General features: G+C 42.0%; 1 protein-coding gene across 1 annotated transcript; it reads left to right on the top strand.

The window, feature by feature from the left end:
• Positions 1–1,533: 1,533 nt before the first annotated feature.
• Positions 1,534–16,413, top strand: LOC142488099 (uncharacterized). Its single transcript, XM_075588473.1, has 4 exons — positions 1,534–1,904; positions 3,702–3,779; positions 4,145–5,136; positions 16,384–16,413. The coding sequence occupies exons 1-4, from the start codon at positions 1,628–1,630 to the stop codon at positions 16,411–16,413; spliced, it is 1,377 nt and encodes a 458-aa protein (XP_075444588.1). The 5' UTR covers positions 1,534–1,627.
• The last annotated feature ends 1,200 nt before the right edge of the window (positions 16,414–17,613 follow it).

Below are 17,613 nucleotides of genomic sequence, written 5' to 3'. Positions count from 1 at the left end.
AAGTACAACTGCTGTTGCTGATGATTTCCTAGTAGCAGTTTGTATTTTTCTCTATAGTACCACACATTAGTAGTCTTTTCATGCTGCCACCACCACAGCCACTATGACCACCCTCACCAATACCATACCACCTCACAAAGCCCCCTCTTTTGCCAATATCGGCTATTTTAAGACATTTAGGGCCTCATGCAGTAAGCGTCGATTATGTGAAATCGGCAATCTTACCGATTAGTCATGTTATTGGCGATTTTTCCTCTCCGTATGCAGTAAGTGCCGAATACATTCCAAATCAACCCGAAAACAAATCCGCCCACTCTCACGATGATTAGCCGATCACACACAGGTGTATCGGCGTGCGTGGCGCGGTGCTGTTAGGTTGCCCAATCACAAATCTTGCTGAATCAGGCGAAACAAGCATGTATTGGATTGCGCGCCATATTTAAAGGCAACGTGTACTGCTAATCATTCTCTGTGTTGTTGGGAGTGAGAGAGAGAGAGACGCACAGAGCTGGCTGTTTGAACATTTGCATATTGACTGAGAGACTTGTTGTGTATTGGGTGAGCTTTGTCCATTGTTGTTTTGTTTACATCTTTGTCTTGTTTTATATGTGGAAGTGTTTTGTGTGATTGGCTGTACATTTCTTGTCTGTTTTTTGTGAGTGCTGGAAGTATGCCCGCAAAGCGTGGGAAGAGTGATGCTGGTGGGAGTGGGAGTGCTACTCGTGCGAGTACGCGTCGGAGTGAACGTACTGTTCAGGGGAGTGATGTTGCTGAGAGTGAGAGTGGTGTTGCAGGGAGTGGGAGTGCTGGTGCTGCGAGTGGTGTTGCTGGGAGTGGGAGTGCTGTTGCTGGGAGTGGGAGTGCTGTTGCTGGGAGTGGGAGTGCTGTTGCTGGGAGTGGGAGTGCTGGTGCTAGGAGTGTGAGTGCTGGTGCTAGGAGTGGGAGTGCTGGTGCTAGGAGTGGGAGTGCTGGTGCTAGGAGTGGGAGTGCTGGTGCTGGGAGTGCTGCTGGTGGCGCAGTTGCTGATGGGGTGGATGGTGGTGGCGTGCTTGCTGGTGGGCAGCTTTTGGAGGCTCTTCCATTGGAAGAAGGAGAGTCCAGTCAGCACCAGCCAAGCTCTGACCCTAAACCTGCTCGGAAGAAACGTGTGGAGAAGCCACGTAATCCTCGCTTCAATGACCAGGAAAATACAGCTCTTGTCACTGGCATTCTGGAGCACTATGACAGTATATATGGACATTTACTAGGTAAGTGTACCTTTACATTTATTATTCAAATACATGTGATCCTAGGTCATCTGAGTTTTGTTCATATGCAAATATGGGTTCACAATATCTTTCTATGTTAATTAGTCTGGAAACACAGCTTTTTTTCATGCCTTACAAGGACAACTAAACACAGGCGGTCAATTTGCCATAACTGCATACAATATGAATGCAAGCTTGCTTACATGTATAGGTTTAGTAGTGAATGCTCATGTGCTTCACATATTACACCTAAAACAGCATGTTTGCTATCTCTTGGAACAGCTAGCAGTGTAGGAAACTGGTGCTTATATTATTATTAATTTACCTCATATATTTTATATGTTTTTCAAGGGCGGACAAGTTCAGCAAGCAGAAAAGAAATGTGGGACACAATAGTCATTGGTGTCAATGCGTGTGGGAATCATGTGAGGGACAAGCGGAATTGTCACAAGAGATTTGATGATATTAGGTCCAAATTGAAAAAGAAAATACAACACCAACGCGTGCATGCTACTGGCACTGGAGGTGGGCCGACACCACAACGTCTCATATTAAGTCCATTGGAGGAGCTGCTTCGGGCAAAATTACTTCCCGTCGTCGTGGAAGGCTTACCTGGTGACCGTGATATAGGAATTTACCCCTCACAATTTCCACCAGGTGAGAAATATTACTGTACTAGGCGTGTCGTTGCTTACAGTTATTTTGCATACTGCACCGACACACTTTATTCGAGCAAATACCCAGTATGTACCTGGCAGATACCTGGAATGCGCCGCTCCTCACCTCTGACAAGCCCCGTTGCGTTTGCCTTCCCAGCCTGGGTTCATGCCTGGCTGACGGGCGGCTGATCTGTTAAATGATAATGATTAGGATTTAATAGGCTGCAATGCTTCGCGTTTCTACCAGATGGCATAAATTCATGAATTGTAATGCAGTATATATATATATACTGTGCAGTATTGCAGCCAGTGGGAATAAAATGCTTCAATCCCTGCTTGGAAAATACCTCAATGCACTCGGGCAGAAAACAGTCACAAACCTCAATACACCCGGGTATACCCGAATTCGTGGGACTAGCCGAGCTCGAATAAAGTGTGTCGCCAGTGTAGTTACACTGCTTTTTATACTGTCTTCACAATATAAGCATACCTGCATCTATATATGTATATGTCTGATTCTGTATATATATATATCTCAAAATAGACATATATGTTGTAGTCCTACTAAAAGCAGTAACTAATATAGCACGTGCCATTGCGTGCTCATTTACATGTGAATTCCCAAAATGCATTGCTGCAGTGGAAGCAATTGATGGTGGGCAAAGATGGGGAACAACAGGGTAGTACACATGTGTAACACATGTTAATGAGAAATTATTACTAGCTACAGGTACAGAACAGAAATATGTAGAATATTATTGTGTATTTTATTTATTTTACTCCGACAAACATGACATTACTGCCTATTTTAAGCATGCATCAAATATATTGCATGCAACGGCCTACAAACATCACTTGCACTAACACATCTATAGTTGTTTATGAAAAGGTCCATTTTTGCTTTAACTCATATACAGACAGCATAATGAGGCACACGTATCATATTTTATGTCATTGTTTTCATAACTTAAAAACTGCACACGACTATTTAGCTCATCTACCATTGTGTTAAAGCAGCTGCAATTAATATCTCATCACAGCATACACTTCAACAGAGGGGGTGGGGTTCAGCACACACACTAATTACAGCCTCATTTTAGGGTCAACTTAGTTCACACCATTTGCACCTGTTTCAAGTAATTGAAAGGTGTGGCTGATTAGGCTTTTTGGGGAAGGGAATACCGTTCTTACAACCTGACTAGCACAACTGAAGTTAATCACACTCATTTGAAAGCTTCACTTTAGCTACTAAATGCCCCAACAACTCATTACTTATCAAAGCGTACGTCACACATTAGTTCACTCATATCTATAGTTGAACTACTACTATCAACGACACATTATCACACACTGCATGTGTTGTCTTGTTGAGTCACAGCCACATTCAGGTGTGCCACATCTTATATTAATGTACCACACATATCCTCTACCAAAAACAACACTTTTTGCAATATGACCACCTTCATGATAACCATTGTGAATGGTCATCTCATGATAGTTATGTACATTATGATACTGATATCACTACACAACATATGATTTTTATGTTCAAATTTTATCTATTTATCCTCACGCATTACTGCAGAAACATAGTATGTTTTATGTTAGGGAACTCAAAAGTTCTAAGTACACAGGCATGTACATTGTTATTACAACTATTTATGTTCACTTTCACACACACATTTTGGGTTAAGGAAATGATGCTGTTAGGTACTCATAAATACAGAACATACAATAACTGTTTGTTCAATATTTACACATGTAAATGTAAAACTTATGTTATTGTTATATATAGTTGCCCCTGAAGGACATGTGTCACCTGAGACTGAACAAGTGTCTTCACCTGGGTCAGCCAGCTCAACACACCTAGAAGGTGAGTGTATCAGTTGGTGGCCATATAATATGTGCTCTTCTATATGTTATGTTGTCATGTTCATTATTTGTTTTGCACATCTTCTTTAAATAGGATTACTTAGTGTCAGTGAAAATGAAGTGTAAGGCAACTTGTATTGTGTTAGTGATGTTAACTATCATGTAGGAGTTGTGAGTTTACAGCAAGTTTTCATTCACTCATATTTCATACTGAGTCCAAACATTATTCTTAAGTCAAGGTAGTTTTTAATGTGAGGTTATAAAACGTATGGAAACATGTTAGTTGTTACTTATGACACAGTACAATTACATAGTAACACAGCAGAGATTAACATGCCATTTAATAATGTGTACATTTATTTGTAGAACATGATGAAGAGGATTTTGATGATGATGATGATGATGATGATGATGATGATGCCGCCGCCGCCGCCATAGACACACAAATACAAGCAAGTGACCATGAAGAGGTTCCAATTGAAACTGTTTTACCGCCAAAACGTCCAGCAAATACCACATATGATGCAATTGTAGCTTCTGAGGAAAAAATTGTGGAAGCAGAAAATCGTCGCCATTCTGACCTGATGACAGTGCTGGAAAGGATGATTGCACTGCAGGAAGAAACAGTTTCACAATTGGCACATCTCCACAGAGTCTTCATTGAAGTGCCTAAACAGTTGCAAAAAATCAACACCTCATTCGAAGCATTAGTTGTTCAGCAAACACAAGCTAATTACTGGAGAATGACTAATGTACCACAATTCAACACCTCACAGCCAGGATCTGTTCATGCAGGTCAGTTTTCACCACATTCATCTGATATTCATTCACCAGGCCCAAATGTTACCGGTCAAGTAGCAGACATTGCTGTGCAGGTTCCTGATGACATCCTACCGCTGCCATCTGTACAAATTCAGCAGCAGACACCTACAAAGGAGGCGACAAAAACAAAACAAGACACACATGAAACAGACCAACCATCACTTGTGCAGTGTCTACCAACTTGCTCACATGTGTCAGTGGGCACAAGCCCTGTCCGTGAACAGTCACTACCCAAAAGCCCTGTAGGTGAGTCACTGGCCAAAAGCCCTGTAGGTGAATCGCTGCCCAAAAGCCCTGTAGGTGAATCGCTGCCCAAAAGCCCTGTAGGTGAATCGCTGCCCAAAAGCCCTGTAGGTGAATCGCTGCCCAAAAGCCCTGTAGGTGAGTCACTGGCCACAAGCCCTGTAGGTGAGTCACTGGCCACAAGTCCCGTAGGTGAACAGTCACTGCCCAAAAGCCCTGTAGGTGAGTCACTGGCCACAAGCCCTGCCCGTGAAGTGCCAGAGGCCACTCAAAGTGGCTCTGTTGTGCCTAAAGTTGGTGGCAAAAGAAAAAGGAAAATTCAAGAGACAACAAGCAGGCCTGTTACTCGCTCGCAAAAGGAACAAAAAAAATAAATGTTATAATTCAGAAAATATGTCTTTGGCCTTGTTTTGTTGACTTCAGATTATCTAATTACTATTGTATGTATGCTGAAGACTGTGTTGTTTCCAAACTTTCAAGTATGTTCTTGTACACGTGAAGTTTTGGAAATGTTAACACTCCTAATTAATGAATAGTGTTATAAATATTTATGTTTTAATCGTCTGTTCAGTAATGGTCCACCAGGAGCCAGTTGCTAAGTTTAGAGAAGCTGCCATTGACTTTGCAGCAAAACATTGCATTTGGGTGTGTTAATTGATGTAATCATTGCATGTGCATATTATTTTCATGCAATTATAAAAGCACCTATTTAACTGCAAACATCTTTCTTGTACGTGTACAGCAGGATTTTGTGTTAAATATTACTTACCTTTGGTGGCCATTGTAATGTTGTCCTTTAATCATTTATGTGTTCTTGTTTCAAGAACATCTCTGAATTGATACTAATATATATGTAGTATGTATTGATATATGCACACACACACACACAGACACACACTGTGTGTGTGTGTGTGTGTGTGTGTGTGTATATATAGTACTATCTAAACTGGTATAGATGTATTTACAAAAAACATACACTTCATGCTTCCTTGTGAAAACACACTATTTTAATAATACAGGCCTAATGTTTGACAACTATACTAAGTGTGAGCCTCTAACATTATTGGGTGCAAACAAATGTTTATTACTTAATTCACTCATGTTTATCACCATTTAAATAGGTTTCATACAAGGCCTACTTACTGCCATCAATATGTTGTGTGTACTCCTGCAATATAAAAAAAAAAAAAATATATACATTATATATATATATATATATATATATATATATATATATATATATATATATATATATATATACATATATACACACACACACACACACTATACATATAGTACAATATACACTTTATATATATATATATATATATATATTTATGAGAGAGATATATTTATATATATATAGATACACACGTATTTAAACTCATGCAGACAGGTAGTTAACCAGAATTTCAAATACACACAGAAATGTATGTGGGAAAAAAAACATTTCATTTTGCAGGTGTGTGTATTTACTGATATGGCTGTCTAAGCACTATTTTCACACAGTGCTCTTTGATATTTTTCTAGAAAACTCAATGTTACTGAAATAAGTGTAGGAATGTTTTCACAAACGAGATAAAAAAATGATACATGTTTTTCCCACATTCGTCTATCACTAACCACAAAACTTAAACCAATTAAAAGGACACATCCAATTGGCGTTTGAAATAAGGAGTAAAAGTAGTTACTTTTGTTGACCTTGAAAACGAAACACAGGAATTTGTTAGCCATTAAGCAGAATCATTTTGATGAGCAAAGAAGACAGAACTGCACACATCTTTTGTGCTACTCTGACATGGCTGATGAATTCGTTAACAATATGAATCCCCTCTTAGGTTATAAGTACATGGTTTCAGAAGCAATTTTAAACAGTCGCGGACACAAAGCACGCACACGCCAAATCTATGATTTGATTCGAGCTAAATATCCTTATTACCAAGACCGTAGGCATGCGCGTAATTTTAATTCCTCAATAAGATTCACTTTATCAACTAATGACTTTTTTGAACGTGTGCAGGATAAGCTAGAACACACCTATGGTTTCTGGAAGATTGCAAAGGAAAAGCATTTTACCCTGAAAGAGGGCACATATATTGTTGTGAAAGGCATATTTATTCCTAATGCCAATAGCAATGGATCCGCTACTACTGTTCCGTGTGAATCGATACCTGCTGCAATATCTGCACCCTCCATTCCTGAAACCCACATTGTACAACAACAAAAGTACTATGATTATGTACCAAGCCTTTCAGCTGAAAATGCATTGGAATGGGAACCAGAAGAAATGAACCTACCTCCCGACCAATTGTTTGGAGAAAGCAGTGGCGATTCCTATGAGCGCTTCATGGAGGAGATGTGTGTCATACTGGATTCAGCGGGTGGGTCAAGCGTGGATGAAAATGCCTTGCATTTCTGGAGCGACCAGTTGCAGCCAGACGAACAGTTAATTCTAGAAGAATGGTAAATATAACAACCGTTATGCGTTGACTGTGCGTTTAAATGTTTTTTTTTTTTTTTTTTTTTTAACCACCATTTTCCCTTTCAATGCGTGGATACAGCGTAACATTGCAGACTGCATAACATGTAGCGATCACAAAGAAATTGTTGCCGAATACAATATAGTATAACCTGAAAGAGTAGTACACATTGCTGACGGAATAAATATACGTACTTTCCTATCCCTTTAACCATATTAGCAACATTTTAACATAACTCTAACACATACCTGTTTTGTTATCATGCAACATTTAAAAGCGGGTCCACCACGTATGACGTGGGACCCTTGTCATGGGCCAAGGTGTCCTTAAAAAGGATTACGGATGTAAGTCCCGCCCCCAAGCGACGTGCGCGCCTCAAAGCCTATTGGCTGTCATGTTTTGTTATAGTAACGGTAACTGCAGTGTGTCATGTGTGCGGCTCAGTGTTTGTAGGCGCCAACTGGGCGTTAGCTGAATGTTAATTGAGTGGGAGGAGTGTTAGCGTGCGTTTCACGCTGGTTTAACATGACGTCACACGTATTGCATTTGCGCATTGTGTTATCGGCCGTCCTTTCTGTCCAAACACGTCTGTTTAAAAAGAATACAGATGTACTCGTTTAGAACGAATGTAGTTTCGTATTCATTGTATTTGAAATAAAGATTTTATGTTTAATGGTATTTTCAAGATGTATTGAACGCACAACGTACGCTTTGTTTTGCGCATGCGCTAACAGTTAGTGCAGCCAAGCGTGAAGTGCGTGCGCACACTAAGATGTGCGCGCACATTTTTCAGTATACAGGCAACGTTCACATCATATACATAGTTATGCCTGCTACAAATTTAAAGAAACATTACATACTGATGTACACTTGTACTTCTAACATATAAGTGAGTGACGTGTGTATGTACACAATCATATAGAGCTGTGTAATGCGTTGTCACGGATACATATATAGTAAGGTGCCATATTTGACCATCATGTGTTTGCTGTATTTCAGAGATGTCGGGGAAGATACAATCGGATCAATGTATGATTTCAGAAGAGTCTACCTTTATATGAGATGATTGTGAGGAGGAGTCACCGACTACTATACTACATATGGAACTAATTTTATATTGCTTGCAGCGCTTATTAACAAACAATTAAAAATGTGATACCCTTATGCCTATATTGCATAAGCACTTAATTAACATAATGATGTTGCAAAATAGTGCCTCATGAATTTTTATTGAGTGTTCTTTAATGACTACTATCATTTTATGGCATGGTGTGTTTTATATATAACAACCATTCCCACTCTGCTAACACATTTGTGAATTATATTGTGTAATGGAACGTATGACTGTCGAAACTATGTATTATTAATAATAATAATTATAATATGAGCATGTTCATGTATAGCGCTGCTAGTTGTACACAGCGCTTTACAGACAGATTTTTCAGGCTGAGGTCCCTGGCCCGTGGAACTTACAATTTATTTTTTGGCGCCTGAGGCACAGGGAGATAAAGTGACTTGCCCAAGGTCACAAGGAGCCGACACCGGGAATTGAACCAGACTCCCCTGCTTCAAACTCTCAGTGCCAGTGTGTGTCTTTACTCACTGAGCCACTCCTTCTCCCAATGTAAAGGACACTTACAACCAACTAGCCATTTATTGTTAAAAATCTCTTGTTACATGGGTATGTTGATAAAATGGTTTGGGACTGTAGCAAATAATGTTATTGGCCAGATGTTGTGGTCCCCTACAATGCATGAAGTTCTGAATATGACATCAACATCATGTAATGAAGTACGTTTCTGTGTATATTTCATTAACCTAACTAACTATAGTTTACTGTGTTTATTAAACGTTATAAAAATACATAGTATAGTCAATATGATGATATAAGCTACCATAATAAAGCTGGTGTTATCATTTGTCGGTGTTATACATGGATCCTATACAAATTGATACAGACACAAACAGTTGTCTTACAAAGTGTGTCTATGCTAATGTGCACGTGATTGACGTTACAATTGTGAAAATACTTGATAATTATCATCATGATAATGATGAAGTGACGTGATTTATATTCCAAAAATATTACCAACATTGTCATATTGGTAAATTATAAATGCTAAATGACAGTAACATTAGCGACAAATTTGTCTTCTCTGTTAACAGTTTAACACTTGGTACATGTAGGACACATCCACACACGTGTGACTTATACATACACATGTCACAAATTTAAATTAATGTTGACTATTAATTCCTAGCATTACAAAACACCAACATTGCTAAATATAAGATGTAGTACGCATTGTTGTGATTGCAGGCATTCATGCATGGAGTTTTATGATCAGTCAATTTCATCCGTGATGAATGATCTCCCGTAAGTAAAGAAATAAGTACAGTTATCCCCTTGTCTCCAAACACCTCTATATTACATTAATGGAATTTATAAGGAAACATACATAAAATGTGATGAAATGGGAGTAATCATTTTCTAATACAATGCACATGAAAGCTCAAGAGTAGCTAAATGCATATACATGATACAGAAAGTACATATATGTAACATTTGTGTTTAAACCAATATGTTGGGTTTTTACTACAAATAATTATAGGAAGATTGATGTAGGCACATCTTATGAGAGATGTCAGCAAATATACATACTATGATCAGTCATACTGGAGATATACCTATAATGCAAAGGAACAATATATAAATTGCAAACATTGACATGCCATCTTCAGTACCGTTAACAACACAGCAAAGTGTGTATTTGGTGTTAAATGTGCAACACCATGTATATTTCATGACATTCAAAATGTAAATCAGGCTGGTGTACACATCATATGGATGTACATGTTACACTGCACCAATAACATTGTATGTAAGCATACTAGAAGCATGAATGAGTATGGGCATAATATGTGTATTGTGTTAGCATAAGGAACAACACAATGCTAAAATATTAGTGCTTTGTTACCCCAGTTGTATTCACATACACACAACTAAAGTAAAATTGAAGAGGGATTATATAACCTGTGCAACAATAACATACCGGTGCCACATCCCTTTGTGCACACAGCAGAGAGAAGAAAGGTGTGCAACCCATATTCATCTGTGTCCTACCAGAAGGGTATATAAAAAAACATTATTGTTAAGATAACATAATGTAAGTATAAAAGTATAACTTGGAACATATATGTTTTTACTTACAAGAAAAAAATGAATTGATGAGATTCTGGCGTGTCTGGCCACCACTGGCTGTTTGTTCATTTTCAGCAGCTACATGGGATGCTCGTCTACCACAGGCTCAGCTAGGTCTGACTGTACATTGTGCCTGAGTGCAACATTGTGCAAAATGCAACAGGCAAGGATAATATCAGACACTTTTTGAGGCTTGTATAGAAGAGCCCCACCAGTTCTGTCCAGACACCTAAATCTGGTCTTGAGTAGGCCAAATGTCCTCTCTATAACAGATCTTGTAGATATATGGGCTGCATTGTACCTCTCCTCTGCTTCAGTTTGAGGGTTTAGCACCGGAGTCAAGAGCCACGGCCTAATTTCGTATCCTGAGTCACCTATAATGAATGGAGCACACATAAGCTGACATTAGTGATCAAATTGTACAATGCCAACATTCCTAAATAAAAATGTGTTTTGTGTTATAACATGTAAATGTGTACTCACCCAGCAGCCAACCATGTTCAAAATGTCCCTCTTCGAACGCATGGAAGACTGAAGAGTTCCTCAGGATGGAGGAATCGTGACTGGAACCAGGGAATTTGGGTACCACATGCATTATCCTCATCGTCGCATCACATACCACCTGTACATTGAGTGAATGGTAGTGCTTCCGATTGCGGTACACATGCTCACTCTGACTAGGTGCAATCAAAGCAACATGTGTGCAATCGATTGCACCCAGCACACATGGTATCCCTGCTATATTATAAAAGCCAGTCCTGACTTCCAGCCACTCTGTCGCCTCTGTAGGAAAATGAATATAATTCCTAGCGCGTCTATTGAGTGCATAGAGAAACTGGGTCAAGGCCCGTGAGAATGTAGATTGCGAGACCCCGCCCACTATGCCCACAGTTGTCTGGTATGACGCGGAAGCAAGATAATGTAATGAGCACAGCATTTTAACAAGCCCAGGGACTGCACGACCTCTGGCTGTGAAAAAATCTAAATCTCCCCTTAACTCCTGATAAAGAGCTAAGATTGCTGCTGAACTCAAACGATAGCGACTTACAATCTCCTCCTCACTCATCCCATCTAACAGGGTTCTCTCCCTGTACAGACGCGGACGAGGCACAAGTTGTCTCCTCTGTCTTCTCCTCTGATCTCCTGTCCCTCTCCCTGTCTCTGTCGTATCCGCCTGACTGTCCCTGTCACTGTCACTGTCCCTCGGTGTGTCCCTCCCTTACCCTATATGATTGTCTTCATCATCAAGCATGTCATAGAAAAGAATGTTCCTCCGTCTCCTAAACAATCTCAACATTTTGAAATGAGTAGCTGTGAATGATCAGGTAATGGGCGTCCTTTAAATAGGTATGTGATGATGTCAGGTGACATAGTAAAATGCAAGGTGTTACATTAACATAATAAAGTACTTCTGTGGCAAGCTGTGTGCAGTTGTTGTTATAAGTATTTGTTGTGTGTATTCTGCAGGGAATGATGATATTTGGCAATGATGTGACGTGAACCTTTGTAGAAACATTGCTTGCAAATAAATAGTTGCATGTGCAATGCATGTAACACTTGTGAACGCAACAGTCAGTCATGTAATTAGGCAAAAAGGCTGAGATTGACGTGGGAAAAGTTTGGTGTAACATGTGTAATTAGGCATGTTATTGTGACATGTTGACAACAATGAATAGTCGTGTGCATATGCATGCATTTCTGTAAGGAGGATAGTTGGTATAGAATGAGTTAACAAGGTGTCCCAATGCTGAATTACTGTACATGTGTGTATAAGTTAGGTTGAAGTGCTTGTAATGCTACGGTTACAATGTAAACATGCAATGTGATTGAGCGTCCAATAAGTGACGTCATGAAAATAGGGAGGACCCAAAAGTATATGTAAACATGAGAATACAGATGTACATGAACGTTTAAAGATGCGTGACACATTACTAGCATTGTGTAATGTAAAGGAAGATGAATATACTGTGTATGTGTGACATGTGTGACATGTGTAACATCATGTAAATAATTGTCGCTCAGTTCATTAAAATGTGTGATATGATGTGAGGTTCTCCTTTAAGAGTTGAGTATAGTATTTTCCCTTGGCACATCATCACATGATGAGTAATGTGACCCGCAAATGCTGCAAACATGTAAAAGTATAATGTTATGCAAATAATACACATCAGCTGTGACACAATGCAGGGAATGCCCCACACTGTAATGCAAATGACGTTTGTATTGTGAGCAATGAAACGTAAACAGTACTATACTGTTATACGTCCCCGCTCCATTGACTCCATTGATGTACAGAAGTTTTTTTTTTCTAAGTGCCGTTGCGGCAGCCTTAGCGATCGTTCTCCCCTCCAAACTGCCAACTTTAGTTGGCGGGAGAAATTGGCCATAACATCTCAATTTCGTAGTGCCGATCAGGCCCGATAAGCTGTTTTTTTTTGTTGAATCCAGCCGATTTAAAAAAGTGGCGATCAGTGGCGAAAACAGGCTTATCGGCAGGCGAATGGCCATAACAAAATAATCGGCTCCGAAACCTGGCGAAATCAAGCACTTATCGGCGCTTACTGAATCTCAAACCCAATTTTGCCTATAAAATGGCGATAATTCCCTTATCAACGCTTACTGCATGAGGCCCATAGTCATTTAAACCCCTTTTAACCAATACAGCTAAACCCCGTTATAACGCGCCTCGTTATACCGCGATTCGGTTATAACGCGGTTTTCCCGTGGCTCCCGTTTAAAAAAAAAAAAAAATGGTTTTGCACACTGCACACACTGCACACACTCATTGCACACACACTGCTCATTGCTCACACTGCCACACTGCACACACACTGCACACTGCACACACACTGCTTATTGCTCACACTGACACACTGCACACACACTGCACACACACTGCACACTGCACACACACTGCTCATTGCTCACACTGCACACACTGACACACTGCACACACACTGCACACACACTGCACACTGCACACACTGACACTGCACACACACTGCACACACACTGCTCATTGCTCACACTGCACACACTGACACACTGCACACACACTGCACACTGCACACTGCACACACACTGCTCATTGCTCACACTGCACACACTGACACACTGCACACACACTGCACACACTGCACACTGCACACACACTGCTCATTGCTCACACTGCACACACACTGCACACTGCACACACACTGCTCATTGCTCACACTGCACACACTGACACTGCACACACACTGCACACACACTGCACACTGCACACACACTGCTCATTGGACACACTGCACACACACTGCACACTGCACACACACTGCTCATTGCTCACACTGCACACACACTGCACACACACTGCACACACACTGCACACACACTGCACACACACTGCACACACTGCACACTGCACACACACTGCACACACACTGCTCATTGCTCACACTGCACACACTGACACACTGCACACACACTGCTCATTGCTCACACTGCACACACTGACACACTGCACACACACTGCACACACTGCACACTGCTCATTGCTCACACTGCACACACACTGCACACTGCACACACACTGCTCATTGCTCACACTGCACACACTGACACTGCACACACACTGCACACACACTGCACACTGCGCACACACTGCTCATTGGACACACTGCACACACACTGCACACTGCACACACACTGCTCATTGCACACACTGCACACACACTGCACACACACTGCACACACACTGCACACACACTGCACACACTGCACACTGCACACACACTGCACACACACTGCTCATTGCTCACACTGCACACACTGACACACTGCACACACACTGCTCATTGCTCACACTGCACACACTGACACACTGCACACACACTGCACACTGCACACACACTGCTCATTGCTCACACTGCACACACTGACACACTGCACACACACTGCTCATTGCTCACACTGCACACACTGACACACTGCACACACACTGCACACTGCACACACACTGCTCATTGCTCACACTGCACACACACTGCACACTGCACACACACTGCTCATTGCTCACACGGCACACACTGACACTGCACACACACTGCACACACACTGCACACTGCACACACACTGCTCATTGCTCACACTGCACACACACTGCACACTGCACACACACTGCTCATTGCTCACACTGCACACACACTGCACACACACTGCACACACACTGCACACACACTGCACACACACTGCACACTGCTCATTGCTCACACTGCACACACTGCACACACTGCACACACTGCACACACACTGCTCATTGCTCACACTGCACACACACTGCTCATTGCACACACTGACACACTGCACACACACTGCACACTGCACACACACTGCTCATTGCTCACACTGCACACACACTGCTCATTGCTCACAATGCACACACTGACACACTGCACACACACTGCACACTGCACACACACTGCACACTGCACACAATTATTATATAAAACTGCACTTTAACAGATGTATTTTGCCTGTACACTTACGCACACACACTCACAGACACTCACAGACACTCACAGACACTCACACACACTCACACACACTCACACACACTCACACACACTTACACACTCACAGACACTCACACACACTTAAACACACTCACACACACTTACAGACACTCACACACACTCACACACACTCACACACTCACACACTCACACACACTCACACACACTCACACACACTTAGACACTCACGCACACCCACGCACACTTACGCACACTTACGCACACTCACACACACTCACACACACTTACACACACTTAGACACTCACAGACACTCACAGACACTCACAGACACTTACAGACACTCACACACACTCACACACACTCACACACACTCACACACACTCACACACACAGACACTCACAGACACTCACAGACACTCACAGACACTCTCAGACACTCACAGACACTCACAGACACTCTCAGACACTCTCAGACACTCTCAGACACTCACAGACACTCACAGGCACTTAGACACTCACACACACTCACACACACTCACACACACTCACACACACTTACACACACACTCAGACACTTACACACACTCACAGACACTTACACACACTCACAGACACTTACACACACTCACAGACACTTACACACACTCACAGACACTTACACACACTCACAGACACTTACACACACTCACAGACACTTACACACACTCACACCCACATACACACACACACTTTCTCTCCCATATATACATACACACACACACTCTCTCACTCTACACAGACGGGGGGTGGGGTCGGAGCAGAGGAAAGGCCGCGACCAGCACCACCACCCGCTCCCCCCCCTCCTCCCGCGCAGGCAGCGGGAGCGCCAGGGACAGCGGTGGGGAGAAGAAACCCCACCGCTACCACCTCCATGCAGGCAGCGGGATCTGAGGTAAGCGGCGACCTGAGGGACATCCCCGCTCCCATCTCCTGCCCCGCAGGCTGTCACGCGGTGACAGGGGGAAGCGGGGACAGGAGGGACATCCCCGCTCCCATCTCCTGCCCCGCGGCCTGTCCCGCGGTGACAGGGGGAAGCGGGGACAGGAGGGACATCCCCGCTCCCATCTCCTGCCCGCGGGCTGTCCCGCGGTGACAGGGGGAAGCGGGGAGCGGAGGGACATGCCCGCTCCCATCTCCTGTCCCGCGGGATGAATATGCGCTAAAGCGCGGCGGCCATTTTTTTTTCCGCGACCCCGTTAGTAACGCGGTGGTCTCGGGGTGGACCCCGAGACCCGCGTTATAACGGGGTTTAGCTGTATATGCTAATTTAAGTGATTTAAATGACTTTGGTGTGCTCCTTTTAGTGTTCAGGCATCTCACCACATGTTGTCTAAAGGTGTATTTGGGGTGACATATAGTACTTGGGACACAAGTAAAATATGGCTCTTTCTCCCCCAGTGTTAGCCTGAATGACCGTTAGTGGATATGCAATGTTAGGGGGAACGCCTCTTTTGCACATCATTAGCACACAAAAATAACCATACGTTATTTAAGGATTATAGGCTAAAGCTGTAAAATTCCGGGCATTATTGAAATCCCTGCTCTCTGATTGGTTAAAATTCCGGCCATTATTCATCAGTAATGGAAAAAGAAATAGCAGCCCTAACTAATTGACCAGGAGCTAATATTATCTAAAACCAATGCAAATTGAAATAATAAATATTAATAATGTACTTTAGTCCCACAGCTAGATTTCAAGGAGGTAGTTCCAGTCCCTCCAGAAACAGATTGTAGGAAAAAGGAAAAGTCCTCCAGTGCATAGACTCAAGCAGTCATCCCCAATGTATAGATAGGGAAGATGAAAACAAATACACAATGGTATAGTAAAAGTATATCTAGATGCAGCATATACTAGATAAAATATGTGAAAATAAAAACACTTACATGTGTATAGAATGTAGCTGGGATGTAACAGGGTATATACTTCACATCATCCAATAAAGTGTGGTTTTAAAAAGTAGAGAAAGAAAGAACATAGCATAATAAAAATGTAATAACAATAGATAAGAAAACCGGATGCACTCACAAACAGATAATTCACATGGGCATTTGTGAATAGCTTTCCAGCACTGTCTCTATCCAACTTGATTCTGCCCTTCCACATCTGTCACTCCTCCTTTGTTAGCATGTAGTCCACATGGTATCCGTATCAGCTACTCTTTAACCCCCTTAAATCCTCGTATGGCCATCCTTGTGATTCCTTTGGCTTGTGCACAGCCAGGTTGGAGCCTTTCTGTGTTAGCCCTTCTTGAAGTAAGGTTTGCGCATGCGCACAAACGTCCGTGGAGGTCGGCAGCTGATTGGACAGTGGCTTTTCTGGATCCAGGCTCACTTGTGAGAAGATCCATGTAGCATAAACTCATCCCCTTTTTAAAGCACACAAAGTCCTTCTATTTCCTTCAACTGTATTGAGTGGGGCTTACAGTAATATAAAAGTACTTGTGGCAGGAAATATCTCTTGGAGGCGAAGTATCTTATTTGAGAGAAAGTGGCTTTTCTATCAGGGGAAGGTAAAAAGGAATACCTTTCTAAGG

The sequence above is a fragment of the Ascaphus truei genome, chromosome 2, assembly GCF_040206685.1.
Source record: "Ascaphus truei isolate aAscTru1 chromosome 2, aAscTru1.hap1, whole genome shotgun sequence".
In the NCBI taxonomy this organism is placed as follows: Eukaryota; Metazoa; Chordata; class Amphibia; order Anura; family Ascaphidae; genus Ascaphus; species Ascaphus truei.
Note: the sequence above shows the minus strand (reverse complement) of the source record. Positions and strands in the feature narration are given on the sequence as shown.

Bases quoted from the DNA above. Each gene is read 5' to 3' on its own strand.
- LOC142488099 (XM_075588473.1), top strand. From the start codon at position 1,628: ATGTGGGACACAATAGTCATTGGTGTCAATGCGTGTGGGAATCATGTG. The intron at 3,780-4,144 runs GTGAGTGTATCA...ATTTATTTGTAG, and splicing joins CAGCTCAACACACCTAGAAG to AACATGATGAAGAGGATTTT. The intron at 5,137-16,383 runs GTTGGTGGCAAA...TGCTCCTTTTAG, and splicing joins GTGGCTCTGTTGTGCCTAAA to TGTTCAGGCATCTCACCACA.